Here is a 20065-nt window from a genome sequence, read left to right as displayed (position 1 = left end):
AGTACAATTTAAAGGGCCAGTATATTTGTTTCTTTTTATCTTGCGTGATATAGTCATTTGTGGTCCATTTATATTATTTTTTGTGTTGTTTAAGGTTTTTCTGATATTGCAATACGTGTTAACTGCTTTAGGGAGCGCCCCAGCTATCTTGTTTCATTATTCATACTGTAGCACATTTCGTTAATGTACCAGTAAAAAAAATATTGTGTTAGTTTTCATTTTAAAGCCTGTGTAACCCCCTTTCTAAAGGGTTGCTAGCAGTGTTAGTGTAGGCTAGGCCCACCCTGGATTTATATGGCGATTCAGACGTCACACAGGAGTATTTAAGGAGGAGAGACGGTTCTGGAAGATTAGGTTCCAGGAGGACATGAGGAGAGGAGCCTCAGGGAGTGTAGACACGTGTTCTTAAGGTACTAGAATAGACCAGGCCCCCCATACAGAACTTTATTATGTTGTAAACATGGACAGTAACCTTATTAGGATCCCTAGAGAAGACTAAGGGAGTCCAAGATAAGTGCTAAGTATGAAATGGCATGAGCCAGAGGGGTCTCGGTAACGAGGAGTCCTGGATACTGGCCGACGGCTCTAACTGCGGATCTGCATATACATTCCTCTCAGGCTGAAGTGGAAGTGGCAGTAACCATAACAGATAAAGGTATTGGGTTATGTATACAGGACATGCTAGGATCCCCAATGGGCCTAGTACACTGTATTACCTAAATAATTAGGAAAGAGGTTGCACAACTATTAGGAGGGGGCCCTGGTATTATCACAGTAAAGGAACAAGATATGTACTTTCATTCAAATGTTAAGCAAGGGCACTGATTGAAAATCAGAATACATGTGTGTCTGATGTAAAATACAGTGCAACGTGTCAATATACGGATGAATAGTCTCTGTGTTTGGGGACACGAATAAATAACAGTTTTTGTACAACCTTGCTACCTCATCACCCAGCCGCCTGAATTCCAGTAAAATGAGCCAAGGTAACCCATACGGAGTAGCCACAAACACACCACACCAAGGTAACCTCCCTAGGAAGCCAGGGAGGGAGGGCCACACCCCTTTTAATGCACACTTTTTCGTAAACAAATGGAGCCATGATACATTTTGCATTAAAATTTGCATTACAGATTGCAAACATTAGGTAGCGTGCTTTCATAACGCGTACTACATTTGTAGAAGGAAAGGGCAGGCAGCATTATTTTGCCATTTTGCCAATGTATACATCCTTAGTAAGACCACACCTTGGAGTACAGTTTTGGGCACCTCTTCTTCAAAAAAAAAGACACTCTGAAACTGCAGAGGAGAGCCACTGAATTAATCAAGGGAATAGGTCGGTTTTATGAGGAAAAGTTATCCAAATTAGGATTATTTACATTAGAAAAGAGTAATCTATGGGGCATATGATTACTATTTATGAATATATTGAGGGTCAATACAAGGAACTTTCAAGAAATCTTTTCATCCCAATGACAGTACAAATGACACAGGGTCAACGTTTGAGTTTAGAGGAAATTAGATTTTCCAGCAGCACACAAAAAGTTTTTTTTTTTTACAGTAAAAGCAGTCAAAATGTTAAATGTACTATTCATGGATACTGTGATGGCAGATGGAGTAGATATCTTTAAAAAAAAGGATAGACATCCTTTTAGAAAGTAAAGGGATGCAGGGTATGGCAAATACGTTAACAAACATAGTAACAATGTTGATCCAGGGAGGAGTTTGTTTGCCATTAGTGAAGTTAGGAAGGAATTTATTTTTCTACTTTGTTTTTTGTTTTTTTTTGGTTTGCCCACCACAGTATAGCTATACATATAGGAAGAGTATCTTAGCTGATTAAACTTAACAAGAGTTGATAGGCATGTGTTTTTTGAACCTCTTCTATTATGTAACTATGGGCCTAAGTGCCAGCTACTTGTGATTAAAGGGAAATCAATCTGCCTCTTTTTGACCAGCTGCTAAAATGGATTGCAATTGTACGAGAATTCATGTTGCCTGCATTGTTCTTTTATGTATATGTTTACATTTATGTTCCTTATTGACTGTTCCTTTACTTATCAGGGCTATGTGCAGTCCTCGCAGAATCAACTCCCATTGCCTCATCTACGTCTCCTTCAGAAACAGCAGCTGAAAGCTTTGCAGCACCAACCACTGTCACAGTTTCCACTACAAAAACTACAATAGTAGCGTCTACTGGTGGTAATACCATTACAAATGAGGTGTCTGCTGAGTCAGCAACCAAAAGTACCAAAGCTTTATCAACCATTTCTACTATCTCTCCTGCTATCATAGAGTTATCAGCATCCTCAGCTAGTGATTCTACAACCTTGCTGACAACAACAACAACAACTGAAGTTTCAGTCACTTCTACAAACTCAATGAGTACAGACCTTCCTTTGTCTACTGCACCATCTAGTGCAAACTCAGTGAGTACAATTCCATCTGCATCATCCAACACAGACTCAACAGTGAGTACAAATCCATCTGTATCACCCAACATGGTGTCAACAGTGAGTACAAATCCATCTGTATCACCCAACATGGAGTCAACAGTGAGTGCAAATCCATCTGTATCACCCAAAACAGAGACAACGGTGAGTACAAATCCATCTGTATCACCCAACATGGAGTCAACAGTGAGTACAAATCCATCTGTATCACCCAAAACAGAGACAACAGTGAGTACAAATCCATCTGTGTCACCCAATACAACAAAGGCAAATGACACTGACACAAATTCATCATCCACTGGGGGACCTACAACAACAGCTATAAAAGCCTCTGTCAGTACAGAGAATGTTGCTTCATCCTTTAGCACACGGGAAACAACATTGTCTGAGAAGACATCTGCTGGAGTGGAACCTATATCAACTACTGCCCCAGCCATTGCGACAGATTTAAGCAAAAGTCAACCATCACTTTCCACAAAAGTATCTTCCACGGGTGATATCTCTAGTACAGACAACATAGAACTACGGAAATCTTTGAGTCCAGGTGAGTTATGTGGTATGACAAGTGGATTAAATGAAGTTGAATATTTATTTCATCCTTTTCTTTGTTGAATGGAATTCAACCATACTGTATAGAATAAGCTACAGTAAAGGAAATATACAGATGAATACACTGTGTTGATGGTATACAGTCACTTCACTGTGCAGAAAAATCCTTCCTGTACTGTAACATGCAATTTCTTATAAAGTAATTTCCATTTTTCCCACAAAGAGAAATACTGCAAGTACATGTTGTTGTTAAAAAGTAAATGAAAATCCAGCAGATGGGTAAATGTAAACATGAAAGAAAGTATTCAGTATGCTTTCTTGAATATACAAGACAGTTTAGAGTATCCATGCATTAATATATTTTGATTCAATAAGGAGCCTATTCCATCTCACTCGTACAGCAGATATCAACTACATATAGTAGCTTTCCCATATCATGCTATACCATTTTCATCTTAATCTTAATAATAAGAATAATTTGTTCTTGTATAGTGCTGCTGGTTTTATGCACCGCTTTACAGAGACATTTTGCAGACACAGTCCCTGTCCCGTGGAGCTTACAATCTATGTTTTTGGTGCCTGAGGCACAGTGAGATAAAGTGACTTGCCCAAAGTTCCCTGGGGTCAAACTCAGAGCCAGTCAGTGTCTTTACTCCCTGAGCCGCTCCTCTCCCTAATGACCTCAGGCTAATGACAACATAAATCCTGTTTCTATTTCAGTAAAAACTGTTTTATAGTGGCCATTGGACTGTATATGTGAGAAATAGCAATTGTATTATACGACTAAAATCATCAAATGTAGTTACATTTGTAGATGTTTTTCTTTCATGTACATGCCAATGTGCACACATCAATATATGTCAATTTAATTAACAGTCTATATATAACCTGTTATATGTCCTGCGTATTAATTTGAGTTCCTAGCAATAAATATACATAGCTGATAGGGTCGAATTTATTACCTACACAACACTGACACATATTTACTGCACCTAGAGAATGTTATCATTGTTTCCCTTCCTGCAAGGTCATGCTTAATTTGTAAGAGCTGTCATCTTTCAGTACTGTTACATAAAGTTAGGATAGTTGCCAATGTTAATACTACCTAGGCTGTATGGTATGGAATGCATTTTAATTTAACCACTGTAGTATTAAAGTAACCAACCTTGCAGATATTATTGCCCTGCTACTCTTGCTAAGCTCACATTTTACACCTTTGATTATACTGTCGCAGGATACAAGTCTATTTTGTTTTGCATTATTTTTCCTCTACAAATTGAAATGGCGGTAATGCTTTTATATGTGTATTGGCATGCGTGACATACAGACATACAGATGCAATTGTGAAAAGTAAGCCTGTAGCACAGATAAAACACAGAGCTTGGAAACATGCCCTTATTCTGCAGTGCAGAGGCTGCCATGGGAAAAAGATGCTTTTGTTTGGAAAGCCACATTGTGCAGTGTGAGAAACATTTCATACTTTGACATTCAGATCTGCATGTGGGAGTCCTCTAAACTAAAAATATAGCTTTTGTATTTTTAAGCAGTTCCCTCAGGCAGTTGCTTGGCATCAATATATATCAGCTGCTTTGGGCATCAATGTATCCAGTGTGGAAGCTTACAGAAGATGAGGGAAGTAGCTAGTAACTGGCAGGTCAGTATCTAGTTTAGGTAGTTCAAGTGCTAAAGATAAATTCGTTCTTTTGTGAGAGATAAATGCACACAGGAGTAGGCATGTGCCAATGTCTTCAAAGTAGCTTTGCAACACTTTTCTTGGCTTTTCTGAAATGTTAGAGAAAGTTTGTATTGCACAAAATGTCACAAATGTTGCAGGGATTTTGCAAAAATACAGTGTACAAAGGGCCATGTAAGGTCGCGATTATATAGTGCGCGATGGCGCTTGCGCCAAACACAAATGTCTTAATCCCTATGCTGCTGCCCTTAGTGTGCGATGGCGCGACCGCGTTTTGAAGAGACAAAACATTTTGTATTTTCAAGCGCGGCCTTGTGACGTCAGTGTCACGCGAGCGGTTCAGCCAATGAGGGCGAACCAGTTTCCCCATCGCCTCCCCAATCTCCTGCAGCCATGTTCATAGATCGCTAGGGCTGCAGGCGTGCGCGAACCTATGCGGTCCATCGCACGCGCAAAAGTAAGGAGTATAATGTTCGCCTAACACTGCACATTGGCTTTTAATGCTTGGCAAAAAGTTAAAGAGGTCTGCCATTTTTACGCAAAAATGTTGCCAAACAAATTCGCAAATTTCGTTGTGTTTTACGAACTGTAGAAAACCTGCAGAACTACCGTATGCATTCATTGCAAAACACATGTTGATCACCCAAACAGAAACCTTTGTTCAAATGACCATTTGATGGTTGCAACGAACCTCCTTTTACAAATAAATAAAAAGCAATGGACAATGAATCAAGAAGCAGCATTGGCACGTGCAAATAATTACAGTTGCTGAACCTTAATGCAAATCTCACATTCTTTACAGTTCTGAAATAACCGTACAGAAATCTGTGTGATGATCTTGTTTTTTTTGTTAGTGTGCTTGAGGCTGGGGTGGGCATTTTTACTTTGAAATGAACTTTTCAAAGTATGAAGGCAATGAAGACAATTTTGTTTGACGTAACTGAACCAGCTTGAGACATAGCGGAGAGGTTAAAAGAACAGCTGACAGGTACATATCTTATCATGAGATCTTGACCTGGGAGACAACCAGGGAGCTCCCCTCTACCCCGAGTACCCAGAACCCCACATAAGTAACACACAAATAACGACAAGACAAGGTCTGGAGGTGGAAGGTCGCAGCTTCTTTATTTAACCATTAAATAATAGATAAGCGCTACCCCTGCCAGAGCGCTCGCAGCAAAGGGTTAAAGGTCAAAGGTCTTGAACAGATACTGTATATGACCCGTGACACCCAAGCCGGGCCCACGTGACCCAGTCGTTGATGTGAGTGGGCTCCCAGAAGTCACGTCTCATAGTTTTCTAGTAGTCATTGGGCTGTATATGTGAGAAATAGCCATTGTACTATACGGCGCACAGGGTCATGTGATGTCACGTCGCCATGGTAATGTGACGTCACGTGACCCAGTGGCTTCATTTGACGCCGGGTTACCATGATGATGCGTCGCTGGAAGGGAAGGTAAGTGTGTTATAGAGGCCTCGCGCGGTGCCCCGGCATTTAATTTAAATACCTGGGAGGAGAGCGCGGGACCTCTATAACTGCCGTGCCCCCACTCATCCCAAAAATCTAGCGCCCCCCAGTTTGCACACCCCTGCTTTATACATTCCCCCAAACATGTTTTATCATTTCCATGGAGAAAAAACATAAGTGTAATGTCACTGGGGGTGCTGAACAAGGGTTACTGGCTATGCAATTCTTTAGCTCAGGCTGTGCTGAAACGCTGTGTAATGCGGCAGGCATAGGTTTATAGGGGTCCATGTTAAAATGGACATGAAGGAAAAGGTGACACTGTGTGGTTATTTTCATGTAATTTCCCAGAATCCCTAGCTGCGGGGAAGCATTGTATGCTAAGAGATAGGGGAAGGGCAGGGTTGCAGACCTGCCTGAGACACGTGAATGTGCTCACAAGTGGTATTTTTATTTGCTGAACAAGGTTAACTTCATTGTTTCAGATCTTCTTGTGACCTTGGGTAATTTTTGGGGTTATAGTCATTTTGTCACCCTGTGCCTCAGGCACTAAATTTCAATTATAATCACTTTGGGGCAGGAATTTATGGTTCCTGCAATAAAAATGATATGAACAGCACTGCATACAGTACATTGACAGGACATTATAACAAAAAGGTGCAAATGGCTTGATTTCCTGTAACTCTAAACATCATTAGCCACGGACAAAATCCGCACTAAAGTACACGATACATGATTTACACATTTCTTACGTTTGACGCTGATGCAAACAAACGAAAATACCTTTTCTTTTGAACTCTATACAGATGTAAATAGTAACATAGTAGATGTTGGGAAAAAAGACATAAGTCCGCCTGATTCAACCTTTGTTGAATTTAATGGGCTGAGATATTTAGAGATAAATGGTTGTTCATCATGGTATCATTACCTGACATTTTTGTAGTATATTGATTTCAAGGCAGAGCTGCACACACAATGAATGCTAAGCAAACTGTACTCTGTTGTAGACCATAAAATGCTAAAGTTTAATGTCAGACTATTTGACACCACACACCAAAGATCTGTATCTCACAATTTCCACTGCAGTGAGCTCAATTACAAATACCACAGCGGGTACATTACATTGCAAATATGAACTGTGTTTATTTAATCCCTGACTGCATCTCCCTCTCTCTTATTTTACAATGTGCTTTTGAGGTTTATTATTACCGTAAAATAAGTTGCCCCTGTGTTTGGAACAGGAATCAGCATATTTATCAGCAGGGATATAATGCCATGTACGGAGTCGTTTTGTTCCTCACGGACAGTTAACAAATCAATTGCAAATTTACAGTAAATGTTTACATGCATTCTGAATAAATGTGCTCCCTTTTTCCATCAAATGTGGATGAATATCCAAATATTTGAGGAGAATCTGTGGCAGAATCAAACTATTTATCTAACTAACACAAACACCAACGCACAATATATATATATTGCAGAATAAATGAGTTCTTCAGTATTCGGTGATACCTTTTTTATTGGACTAACAATTTATGTCATGGGACAAGCATTCGAGAGTTTTCCTCTCCTTCAGGTCAAGCAATACTGATATACAAAGGGTTCAATGGCTAAAACAGTGTGGAGAGAGGGGGAAAAAAAACAACAACAGATATTTACTGTAGATAAGGTAGGGTGTTAAGTGTTTGAAGCCAGGGGACAGTGTCAAAGAAAAGGTGGGGAGGGGGAGGGATACTGGGGGGGGGGGGGAAGAGAAAGTGTGGATAAGAATAGAGGCAAGCAGGATAATTACAAGCAATTTTGATAGGGTGTGAGAAAACCCATGTCCGCATTAAGTCCTTTGGTTTTGGTGTCAAAGAGTTTTCAAATGTTTTCCGTTCTTGTGTGCTTTTAAACATTCCATTGAGGATTTTGATTTTTAGATCATTTATGGAATGATCTGGTTGTGAGAAGTGATGTCCCACAGGTGAGCAGTATTTCCTTCTTCGTGATGGAGTATAGAGTGTCTGTGCATATTCATTCTTCCTTGTAGTTTTTGGCTGGTTTCCCCAATGTAGCAACCTTGGTCACATTTGTTGCACTGAATCATATACACTATATTCCTGGATGTGCAGCTGTATGATCCTTTAACATTGAATGTTCTATGGTTGTGACTGGCTGTGGGATCGTGGCAAATATGTTTGCAGAGTTTGCAGCGTTTGTTGCCATTATCCATGTCTTTAAAATCGTTGTGAAGTTTTCTGCTGACTAATTTCTGTTTGAAGTTTGGTGGTTGCCGGAATGCAAGAATGGGAGGTTTGGGAAAGATTTATTTTAATGTCGCATCCTCTGTCAGCATGGGTTGCAGATCTTTGATTATTTTTCGTATACCCTCTAGGGTAGGGTTGTATGTGGTCACTAGTGGTATGCGTGTGGTAGGTTATTTCTGTCTGTATTGTAGCAGGTGTTCTCGTGGGGCTTTTATTGCAGATGTAATAGTTTTGGCAATGGTCTTTGGTTTGTATCCCTTCTGTCCCTATATATATATAGGTGTTTCCCCCACCCTCTGGGAGATTTCACTACTACATGGTGTGGTGTGCATACCTGCTGGCTTACAATAGATCTTCTCCACATCCTTGGAGCCTGCAAAAGATGGAGGCCCTGACACCGAGAGAATCAGATCCTACCCCAGAAGCCTGTCCTGTTTTCCTCCACAAGACTGCAGGAGATTTAGATCTATTGTAAGCCAGCAGGTATGCACACCACACCATGTAGTAGTGAAATCTCCCAGAGGGTGGGGGAAACACACACACACATATATATATATATATATATATATATATATATATACACAAAAAGAAAAAGACTGCGCTCCTTAGGTGTATACTCACACTAAAATACACAAAATGGATATACTGTGTTTGTATGCACAATAAGGAATTAGCAAAGGCTAATAGATCAATAAAATGGCTGATTGACTCACTATAAAAAAAATCACCGTAGAGTGAAGAAACGCGTAGGGAAGAGCGTTTTCGAGCTGCTGCTACACTGCTGGTATATTTTTATACTCGTTCTATACTGCCCATTCACCACGGACCACTTGTGGGACATTAGAGAGACTTTTCTGGTCAGCCCTTGTGTTGTGGGGTCACGAGCAACAGACCTCATATCCGGAATACACTGATAGTGTGGAGGACTTCCGGGTCACACTGTGGCGGTCTCATTCCTGTATCCCCTGTTGGATGTCGGTCCGGAAGAGCTGGGACTACACAGACGGAGAGATTGGCGCGCAAACAGAGGCATATCGTGGGCGGTTGGCGAATGAGTATACTCATTACATGCTTTTATTTTTCATTTGTTTGTGAGTTTGCATTTGTTGGTTCTATTCATTTTTATTAAATTGTATTTTTTCATGCTGCACTAGGATCGGGCGCTTTCTTTTCTTGTTGTTCATATATATATATATATATATATATATATATATATATATATATATATATATATATATATTGTGGGTTGGTGTTTGTGTTAGTTAGATAAATAGTTTGATTCTGCCACAGATTCTCCTCAAATATTTGGATATTCATCAACATTTGATGGAAAAAGGGAGCACATTTATTCAGAATGCATGTAAACATTTACTGTAAATTTTCAATTGATTTGTTAACTGTCCATGAGGAACAAAACGACTCCGTACATGGCATTATATCCCTGCTGATAAATATGCTGATTCCTGTTCCAAACACAGGGGCAATACAAAGGAGATTATAGGTGGCACACCACTGTTTTAAAGAATTTTTTTTTAAGGAGTTTACATTTGGTGCTCACCTTCCGTTGATCCTGGCATCCCAAAGCTGGATCCAAAGTAATAGCAAGATAGGAGAAAGGAAGAGGCACACAAATTGTAGTGGAATCAAATGATTTCAAATGTAATGATGCATCAGAGCTAACAATAGTAACGTTTCAGGACAAGCAGTCCCTTCCTCAGACCAAACACCGCCTTAAGATGTCTGCCCACAGTGACTGACGGCGTCACGTTTGGTCTGAGGAAGGGACTGCTTGTCCTGAAACGTTACTATTGTTAGCTCTGATGCATCAATACATTTGAAATCATTTGATTCCACTACAATTTGTGTGCCTCTTCCTTTCTCCTATCTTGCCAAACACAGGGGCAACGTATTTTACGGTAATAATAAACCTCAAAAGCACATTGTAAAATAAGAGAGAGGGCGATGCAGTCGGATTAAATAAACACAGTTCATATTTGCAATGTAATGTACCCGCTGTGGTATTTGTAATTGAGCTCACTGCAGTGGAAATTGTGAGATACAGATCTTTGGTGTGCAGTCTCAGGCAAGAGGATATATTTCAATAGGATCACTTTATTTAGTGCACTGGCAGATGTTACAGCATACACAGCTCACTTCTTGGGGCTTCACCCTCAGTATGTACCCTGGACCTCCACTCCAAGCCAAGGGCACCCGAAGCAGTCCATGCTCTTCCCTTATTCCCTGGTGAAGTAAAGTGTATAGTCACCCATCCACTCCCCTAGGGCGGGGAGTACACACTTGGCAGAGCCCTGCACAGTTGTTAGGGTAGACCAGCCTCTCTCAATGAGGTAGAGGCACTGACTAAATTTAGCAGTGCAGCTCCTTAAGTACAAGGGAAGTAGGTACCAGGTATGAATTCAGTGATTGGACACACACAGGCCTAGTCCCACAGCCTCCCCTGTCACTCAAGTAGCTACTGCGAGTGGGAAAAACCCATGATAACTCCTGGCAGGCCTGCTCTTACCAGGACTTACTGCCAGGGAGGGCAGGCTTAGTAGCCAAGGAAACCAGTCTGGCTACACTCTCCCTCTGGTGGAATCATGTAGATTAGATAGCTGTAAATCACCAAAACACTGATTATGTATGCCATATTTAAGTGACCGAAAAAGATACGCACTGCCAATTGTTTAATATATAACATAACACTTGAGCCCAGATCCACAAAGCTCCGTTAGCTCAGTGCTAATAATGGGACGTTATCAAAATCATTATCAGATGTTATTTTCCCTGAGGTCAATGCCTATCCACAAGGTTAATTAGATGCAAGAACAACGTCCGTTTGATTAACAGTCTTAACACCATGTTAAGTTAGCAGTGCCTCACGTTAGCTTGAAATAACATGACTCGCCTTAAGTATCTCATACCTAAATGTGACGTTTCTCCCATCCAGACCCTGAAACGAGAGCACGAGAGAGATGAAGAGAGAGAGATGTAGATTCAGATAGATGGAGAGGGAGAGAGAGGTCTTATTTTACTATAGTCCCAAGTTGCTTATTTACCTCCCCAAACACTCTGGGGATACAGTAGGTGTTGTTAAAGGAAACACCTCCATTTTCATATCATTAGCATTTACCATATCTTTAGTAATTTCAACTGCTAACACCTGGGTAAAAACATCTTTAAACCCTGTCTCCAACTAACCCTTTGCTGTGCCTGGGTAGGAGAACTGTCTGATCAAAAATAACATTTGTTTTTATGTGCCTCACGTGCTAATTGAGCTTTCTGGGTAGAACTTAATTCACTCAGGTGACTTGTTAGACTTACTATATATAGCTAGAGACAGACTGGGGGAGCAGCCATCTGCTGGGGAGCAGCCTACATGTAAAGAAGTCCATCTTTAAAGTGGCCCTTTTTAATGTGACAAGCAGTGGGGAGTTTAACAGGGTGTTCAACAGGAGTGGAACAAGTGGACAACAGAACACCTATTGGCCCTGGATCCTGAATTCGAACTGCGCTAGAAAGGAGGATATTATCTATCCAAGACGGCACATCTCAGCTCTAAACTATTGCTGCCATGCCGCAGCTACTATTTATATTTGCTCTGACCTCACGTCTTTTCAAAATACATGTTTGTTTCTACCAGCCTCTAACTCTATTCATATATCTCCATCTCTTCTTCCTTCGCCACTTCTCAGTTCACATGAACTCCTTTCCTACCTGCGCTCTCTGACACTACACAGCTATACCTCCTGCACTAAAACACACCATTACAAATCATCCTCACACGTTCTCTTTCTTTCCACGCTTCTCCTACATACCTCTGGGGATATCTCTCCCAATCCTGGTCCTGCCTTATTTCTGTATGCTTTCGTCCTCACCTCCCACATACAACTTCTACTCCTTCTGGTGTGAACCCCTTTAACCTCATACCCATCCCCTGTCAACCTCTCTCCTTTCTCCTGTGCCCTTTGGAATGCTCTGTCCCTTTCCAAAAAGTTCCTCTCTGTGCATTACTTCTTTTTCTCTCACTCTCTGCTCCTCCTGGTAGCCACAATGGTAATGAAGGGGTTAACACCTCCCACAACCTGCCCGGAAGGCCTAACCACCCACCCTTGGCCAAGTACCCCTTTCACCCACCCCCTCTACCCCCAATAAAACATTAAATTACAACAACCCTATTACCCACCCGCTCTACCTCCAACACCCCCCCCCCCACCCCCCAACACATACAGTACATTAATGGCCAAAATTCCAATTATCCAGATTTGGATAAAAGTGCATTTGCCCATAAAAAATAAAACATTAACCAGCCAGCATAAAGTAAATTAAAGTTCTACTTACCCCTGCCAGGGTTATGGCCATCCTCATCCTCCTCGTCCTCCGTGGGCAGCAACATAATAATAAAAAAAACAAACTACTGGCCATTAACCCCTGAATCAACTTAGCGGTTAGTAACCGCTATAGTAATTATGGGATTAAGCCCCTTTTTCAGCCACCCACCCAGGAGGCCTAACCACCCTCCCGGGGCAACTACCCCCATCCCCTCTACCCATTGATTGTCACAGTGGTAAACCATGCCCACAATATGGTCATGGATTGACACACTGACAATGAATAGGCAACCTAAAAAACAAACATAAAAAATACAATGAAATAAAAACAAACATTTGCCTAAAAATGCATAGGTTCTAGCCATATAAAAATAAGGACACCAAACAGTCGCACTGAGGGATGTAATACTAAAAGTTTAGGTAATAATTATAATAATAGTAACAAAAAATAGTATCAATAAAGTGTGACTTAATATATAAAAATAAATGTCATTCTTTTGGGCACACGTTGACTCAAAAGTAAATGAAAAACCATGGTAATGGGAACAAATCAGTCTGCTTTTGCAATATTACTGTAGTCAGAAGGAAAAATATAAATGTGTTGAAAAACAATTTGAGATATTGAATCCTTTAACTTCCATAGGGCCGTGACACCACAGCCCCTCCGACACACTGTGACCACGTGACTGTTCCTCGTAGCTATCACTGATGTGGCGAATGGAAGAGTCTTCCTCTTCCATGCTTCTTCCGGCCAGATCGCCTACAGAGAGCTAATCTCCGCCAACATATTTGTGAAATAAACAGGGTTAAGTCATGGACTCTCTAGGACTTATTAATATTCTTAATTATTTAGTTAATGCTATATTGCATACACCCAGCAAATGTTATGAATAAAGTTAAGCTATTAGTAATAATTTTTGTTATTCTTATTATTCTGTTCATTATTTTTATCAACCTTTAGTGATACTTGGAAGGCCAAAGGGTTGCACCTTCCATATAAACAGTGCTAACAAACATATATAGTCTTGTACTTGTTTCACTATATGCAAGGCATGGTGCAATATGAGTGCAACTACTTCCTTCCTCTTATCATACCAGTTACTCATTGATTAAATAACAGGGAGAGTGCTGATGTGACTCAGTTGGGAAACATTCTGGGGAGTGGTTGGCGGGGCTTTGTAATCTTGAGAGGAAGCTTGGCCGTTGACATTGAAGTCAGTTGGACTTGCGAATACCAGGGCTTGTATTATTGATAAGTGTACAACTCTAGGTTACCAAAGTTTGACTGCAGCTACTGTACAATGTTTGGGAGATGTGGAAAAATGCAAAGGTTTCTTCAAAGCATTTTATGACCAGTGTGATAAACAGCTTGGTTTCTTCTCAGATGAGTGAACAAACCGACAGTGGGTATGAAGTTATTTAGGAAGAAGAGCAAAGTGAGCTGACATTTAATGTGCGACAAACAGAATTCATTTAACAACATTTTGTTTATTTTTTTTTCAGTTTTCTATAAAAAAAATGAGCCCACTGGAAATCAAACTATGACCAATAAGGAAGGGATGTACTTTATTGGAAGAATTACTTAAAATGCCAACTATGGTGTTGTTTTTTTAAGAAAATATATTTGGCCTGTTTTCATTGCAACTTTATAATAGCAGTAGCATTTTATTATGTGTGAATGTCTATCTAATTTCTAGCAATAAACAGCTCACATTTCTGGCCATATTGCCTATTGCCATATTAGTCCTGGAGAAGTGTAGATTGGTTGTAGATTTCTTGGATGAAAGTATAATGTATGGAGCTTTCAAAACCTCACAAGTCTCTTCTTCAAGTATAGTATGGTAACAGTGAGGAAGTATGTGTGTATATGTGTATATATATATATATATATATATATATATATATATATATATATATATATATATATATATATTTATTTATATATATCACCATTATCACCCTTTCACCATTATCACCCAGCATACAGTGCTTCCACTGCAGCAAGGGATTCCTTATTGCAGTGGGAGCACTGTATGCTAGGAGATAACAGTGAAAGGCAGGGTTGCAGACCTGTCTAAGACATGTGAATGTGCTCACAAGTGATCTTTTTATGTGCTATATGCTATTCGGTGGAGGTTTCATGTTGCCTTTTTCACCCACCATAATTTAAAATGTATATGGTATGCATATACAGCATACCCCACATTAACGTACGTTTCCTGAAACCAGGGTCACGAATGATGTATGAATAGTTCCAGTACGCTTAACTCATGCCTTCCCTCTTCCAAAGCACAAACAAGTCCTTTGTCTTTCTTAATTTTATTGAGGGAAAATCACAGGAAGAAAGGTACTTGTAGATGTAGTGTAGGTAGAGAGTGCTTCTCTGTCTGAAGTGCAGTGTATCAAGGATGAGGCAGTGTAAAACAAAAAGGCCTTGCTGGGGTAAATAGTAGGCAGTTACTCACTCAGAGTCCAGGGTGAAAAGGAAGTGAGGAGCAAGGGTCACACTAGAAGGGAAGTGAGACGATACTAACTGTCAGCAAGGACAGGGGGGGTAGGAATAGCCCACTCTCAGCTAGGAGAATAGGAGATGCAGGCAATCAACACAGGCTGTGTAAACAACATGTAACAATAATGTTGCCTTTTCACATGCAGCTAGCTGCTGGGACAGGGAAAATAACAGGCAGCTGAACTAGGGAGAAATTAATCCCATAAACTGTAAAGGGAGACAGAGAATATGGAATCTAGTTCCAGGACACTCCCCGTCTGGTATCTGGAGATACCACTATATTCCTGGAATATGTGGAACATATGTGCAATACAACAACATAACAATGCAAAGTTCATGTCCACATAACGATGGGATACCGGCCGGTACTACCAGCTTAAAGTCCTTTGGCCAAGGTTCTTCGGCAAAGGATGCCAAGCGGGTGCACCGGTCCAGGTTAGCTGGGTGCACCACAATGTCTTTTGCAAAAGTCTCTGGTCCTGTTTCTTTTCAAACTTATGGAAAAACAGTCCTTTTGTCTCTGTAGTTTCACCTACAGAGCGCATCCCCTTGTGGGTATGCCAGTCATGGTAGCCTGTCACTCTATCACCTGGCGTTTGGCAGAAGGAGATGGCTTTTGGCTCCTTGCGGAAGCGGATCAACACTTCTGGAAGACTGGTTGTCAGGTCTGGTCCAGTGAAGAGGGCGTCATTCAGGGAGACTCCCTGGTGCTGAGCGCTGGAGCTGAACACTACCCGGATTTGATCGGGTTCCTGAGGGTGTTAGACCCCAGATGATTGGAGGTACCAGCATTCTTCACCTTCCTTTAGTGGAGGTGTAGGCTTTGCGTGGCCGCTAAGGAATGTCTTCTGGATGAAGGCCACAAAGTTATGTTTGGTCTCCGGTTTCCTTTGTAGGTCGCAGCGGAGCGAAGTGAGCCTAGAGATGGCATGTTCTTTGTTGTTTAGGAGGCGTCTTCTTGGTGAGTGGGATGGTAGCGGGGTCACCTAACTGCCCGATCTGTCCTTGAAGAGCTCCTTATCCATTAACTTCTGGAATTCTCCATCTTCCATCGATGGTACTTGTTTGTTACCGTCCCTTGTTGTCTGGAACGCTGTACACCCTAGGTCATTGGAACGTTTCTCTTGCACGAGAACGTCTCCACGTATTTTGACGATACTCCTTTGTGTCTCTTTGTTAACTGCCGTCAGGAGGTTGTTTTCTCCCTGGACATGACGAAGAACAGTCTCTTTTGTCCTTGTAAATCCCTTTGTGAAATTTCTCTGCGACTGTCCCTTTTTTGACGTGTGAGAGGATAGTCTTTTTGCCACTGTGGCTTTACCTGCAGGGCGCAATCTTTTGCGGCTATGCCAGCCATGGCAGCTGGCTGCTTTGCCACTTGGTATTCTGCGGAAAGGAACAACTGTACGTCTTAGCCGTGCCATTGCTCGCGGGAGGACCGTCCGATTGTTTATTGTCTTTTGGACGATCCCTTTGTCAGTCACCTTCTTCCTTCGGTGGAGTCGACTCATCACCCTTGGTTGTCTGAACCACTAAGCATCCTAGGCCATTGTCACATCCCCCTGATGTGAGGATGTTTTTGTTGATCTCAGGGGTTTGACCTTGTCTCTTCACTTGGCCCTCCTGTCACTTGGAGATGGCCAAGACTTGGTTCAGAGAGGGATGTGTGTCCACATTCTGTTATCACCGTTCTGCGGGCGTCAACATAGTCTTGTCCGTGCCCTTCGTCAGTGCACACGTTGCCCACTACCACCCATCCTAGGTCAAGTCTTTGGGCGTATGGTGCGTTTTGGGGTCCGTTACACTGTTTACGGACTTTATGTACCCTCAAGATGTCCCTACCGAGCAGCAGCAAGATCTTAGCGCCTTGTTCTACCAGCGGGATGTAGTTGGCTATTCCTCTGAGGTGCGGGTGATGGCGTGCCACGTCTGGTGTGGGAATCTCGTCCCTGTTTGCGGCCATGTGGTTGCACTCGATGAGTGTGGGGAGAGCTATCTTCACTCTGTTATCCACTGAACGTATGACGTAACCGCTTGCTCTTCTCCCTGTTGTCTCAGTTGACCCTGCACAGGTTCTGAGGGTGTAGGGTAAGGCATTATCTTGTGAGTTGAAGAAGTTGAAGAATTCCGTCTTCGCCAATGATCTGCTACTTTGATCGTCGAGGATTGCATACATCCGAATAGCCTTCTCAGGTTGTCCCTGGGGGTGCACTGCGACAAGGCATATTTTGGAACAGGTTAACTTAATGTGATTTGTGAACGGCGCTAACACACCAAATAAGTGAATAAAGTGCAGTATACTTTAAATAAGTGAAAAAGGTGATCTCTAATAAATTTCTCAACCTTCCAGGAATATGTATAGATTCCTTTACGAGATAGCTTGTCCAGGGTAGGAAGGGAGCGACGATATCAGGGATACACCGAAAAAATAAAAAACATATAATAGTGCAATATATCAAGACCGCTTGGATAGCAGGAAAGCTTGGCTCTTTAGAAATGCCTACTTACAGCAGGTCAGATAACAAACAGCATTTTCTACACCACTGGTAGAGATGGGTCTTAATCTTCTAAACCAGGACAGGTTTTCAGCAGGGAGTATACTCAGATCCGCTCTCAGACAGGAGATAGTGTATGATGAATGTCATGCAAAACAAAGGCAGACCATGGTACAGATCGATATAAAATATGTATTGGAAAAAACAATAAAAACATAGGAATCGTACTCACAATAAGTACATTAGACATGTACACATAACGTTTTCTTTGAGGCAAGGAGGTGCCGGACCCGTGTGGTACAACTCAGCTGCTCTTCAGCTCTTCAGCTCTTCAGCTGAGTTGTACCACACGGGTCCGGCACCTCCTTGCCTCAAAGAAAACGTTATGTGTACATGTCTAATGTACTTATTGTGAGTACGATTCCTATGTTTTTATTGTTTTTTCCAATACATATCTTATATCGATCTGTACAATGGTCTGCCTTTGTTTTGCATGACATTCATCATACACTATCTCCTGTCTGAGAGCGGATCTGAGTATACTCCCTGCTGAAAACCTGTCCTGGTTTAGAAGATTAAGACCCATCTCTACCAGTGGTGTAGAAAATGCTGTTTGTTATCTGACCTGCTGTAAGTAGGCATTTCTAAAGAGCCAAGCTTTCCTGCTATCCAAGCGGTCTTGATATATTGCACTATTATATGTTTTTTATTTTTTCGGTGTATCCCTGATATCGTCGCTCCCTTCCTACCCTGGACAAGATATTTTGGAACAGGACATTTTGTCACTTCCTCTTCCGCAAACCTTGGTGCACTGAGACGTGACAGATGTTGGCTCTCCTTCTCCTTCCTCCCCGCCATGCTCCGCTAGGGAGGATGGGTTGTTGAGTTGGTGGAGTGTCAGCGCCTCTGGATGTAGCGATGTTACGTGCTTGTCACTTTTGCACACTACACATTTGATGTCTTCTTTACAGTCTCTGGCTAGGTGAGTCGTTGAATTGCAGCACCTGAAGCAAACTCCGAATTCTCTGAGTAACTTCTTACGTTCCTCTAGGGACTTCATCCTGAACCCAAAGCACCTGTTAAGTGGGTGTAGCTTCTTGTGTATGGGACATTTGCTGTTTGGGTCCCTTGGTTCCTCGTCTCTGGCGACCGACTGATCGGGAGTAGTTTGGGTCGTGGGGGACACGTCCGTCCTGTGGATCGAGATGGGTGTTTGAGTGTTACCATATCTCGCCACTGGTCTCTCATTCCTCAGGATGCTTGCACTGTGTGTGGTCTGTGTACTCAAGATGCAACTGGGATCGTTCCTTGTCATTGCCGCTTCGCGGATGAAGCTCAAGAAGAATGAGAATGGGGGGAAGGCAACTTTTGTATTTGGAGCCTTGTGAAATCCATCTTTCTTGGAGGTTGTAAGGTAGCTTCTCCAAGATGGGTCTCACTCCGCGAGCCGAGTCTAGGACGTTGAGACCTGTCAAGGAATGGTCTGTTCTCACAGACTGCAGCTCGTGTAGCAGGTCCCCGAGTTCTAGTAACTTCGAGTAGTCTTTAGCTGTGATCTTGGGAAAGCTGTCGACTCTTTTGAAGAGCGCATCTTCGGTTGCTTCGGGGCTACCGTAGCACTCTTCTAGCCTTTCCCATACTAGGTCAAGACCTACTTGGGGATGGTTCGCATTTGCCGCCCCGAGTCTCTTCGCGTGTTCCATGGATTCCTTTCCCAGCCATTTGGCTAGCAGCCTGAGTTCTTCCCTAGCTGAGACGCCCAGGCTCTTGATTGCGTCCTTGAACGCGAACTTCCACATACGGTAGTTCTCGGGGCGGTCGTCAAAGTTGGTAAGTCCTGTTTGCACCAGGTCACGCCGGATCATGTACTTGGCCATGTCTGTCAGGCCTGAGGCATCGGCATGTTGGTCACGTTCTGAGGTAGTCGCTGGGAGAGTCCGTGCGGTCGCCTCTTCCTTGGCGTGGACGCGTGATGACTGCTGGTCAGTGTGAGGGGCTGTGTTCTCCCGTGTGGGTGTACCTGGATTGCGAGCCTGTTGTAGTGCATCCGTGTGCGCGCTGGTGTATGGATTACTGTTGCGGCTGTGGCGGTCACAGGTAGTGTGTACCCTTAAAGGAACAGCGTCTTCTCCACATGGACCTAGCAAGTCTTCGGTGTCTGTGAAGTCGCTCCCGTCGTGTTGAGATGGTGCGCTGGTGTTTACAGTTACACTGAAGAGGCTCCTTATGTAGTCTTCAGTGCGTTGGATTGGATCCTCTCAGGCTATCCGTCTGTGGGGTTGCTCCTCGCCGTCCTGTCTCGCAGCTGCTTCTAAGACTTC

At 42.3% G+C, this 20065-nt stretch overlaps 1 protein-coding gene across 2 annotated transcripts in view; it reads left to right on the top strand.

Moving 5' to 3' along the window:
• PARM1 (prostate androgen-regulated mucin-like protein 1) overlaps positions 1-20065 on the top strand; it is a 100973-nt gene that overhangs the window by 68150 nt on the left and 12758 nt on the right. For both annotated transcript variants that reach the window (XM_075565414.1, XM_075565405.1), the window contains exon 2: positions 2065-2997. In XM_075565414.1, coding sequence (XP_075421529.1) covers positions 2065-2997 — 933 coding nt within the window. The remainder of the gene's footprint in view (positions 1-2064; positions 2998-20065) is intronic.

The sequence above is a fragment of the Ascaphus truei genome, chromosome 1, assembly GCF_040206685.1.
Source record: "Ascaphus truei isolate aAscTru1 chromosome 1, aAscTru1.hap1, whole genome shotgun sequence".
NCBI classification, from domain to species: Eukaryota; Metazoa; Chordata; class Amphibia; order Anura; family Ascaphidae; genus Ascaphus; species Ascaphus truei.
Note: the sequence above shows the minus strand (reverse complement) of the source record. Positions and strands in the feature narration are given on the sequence as shown.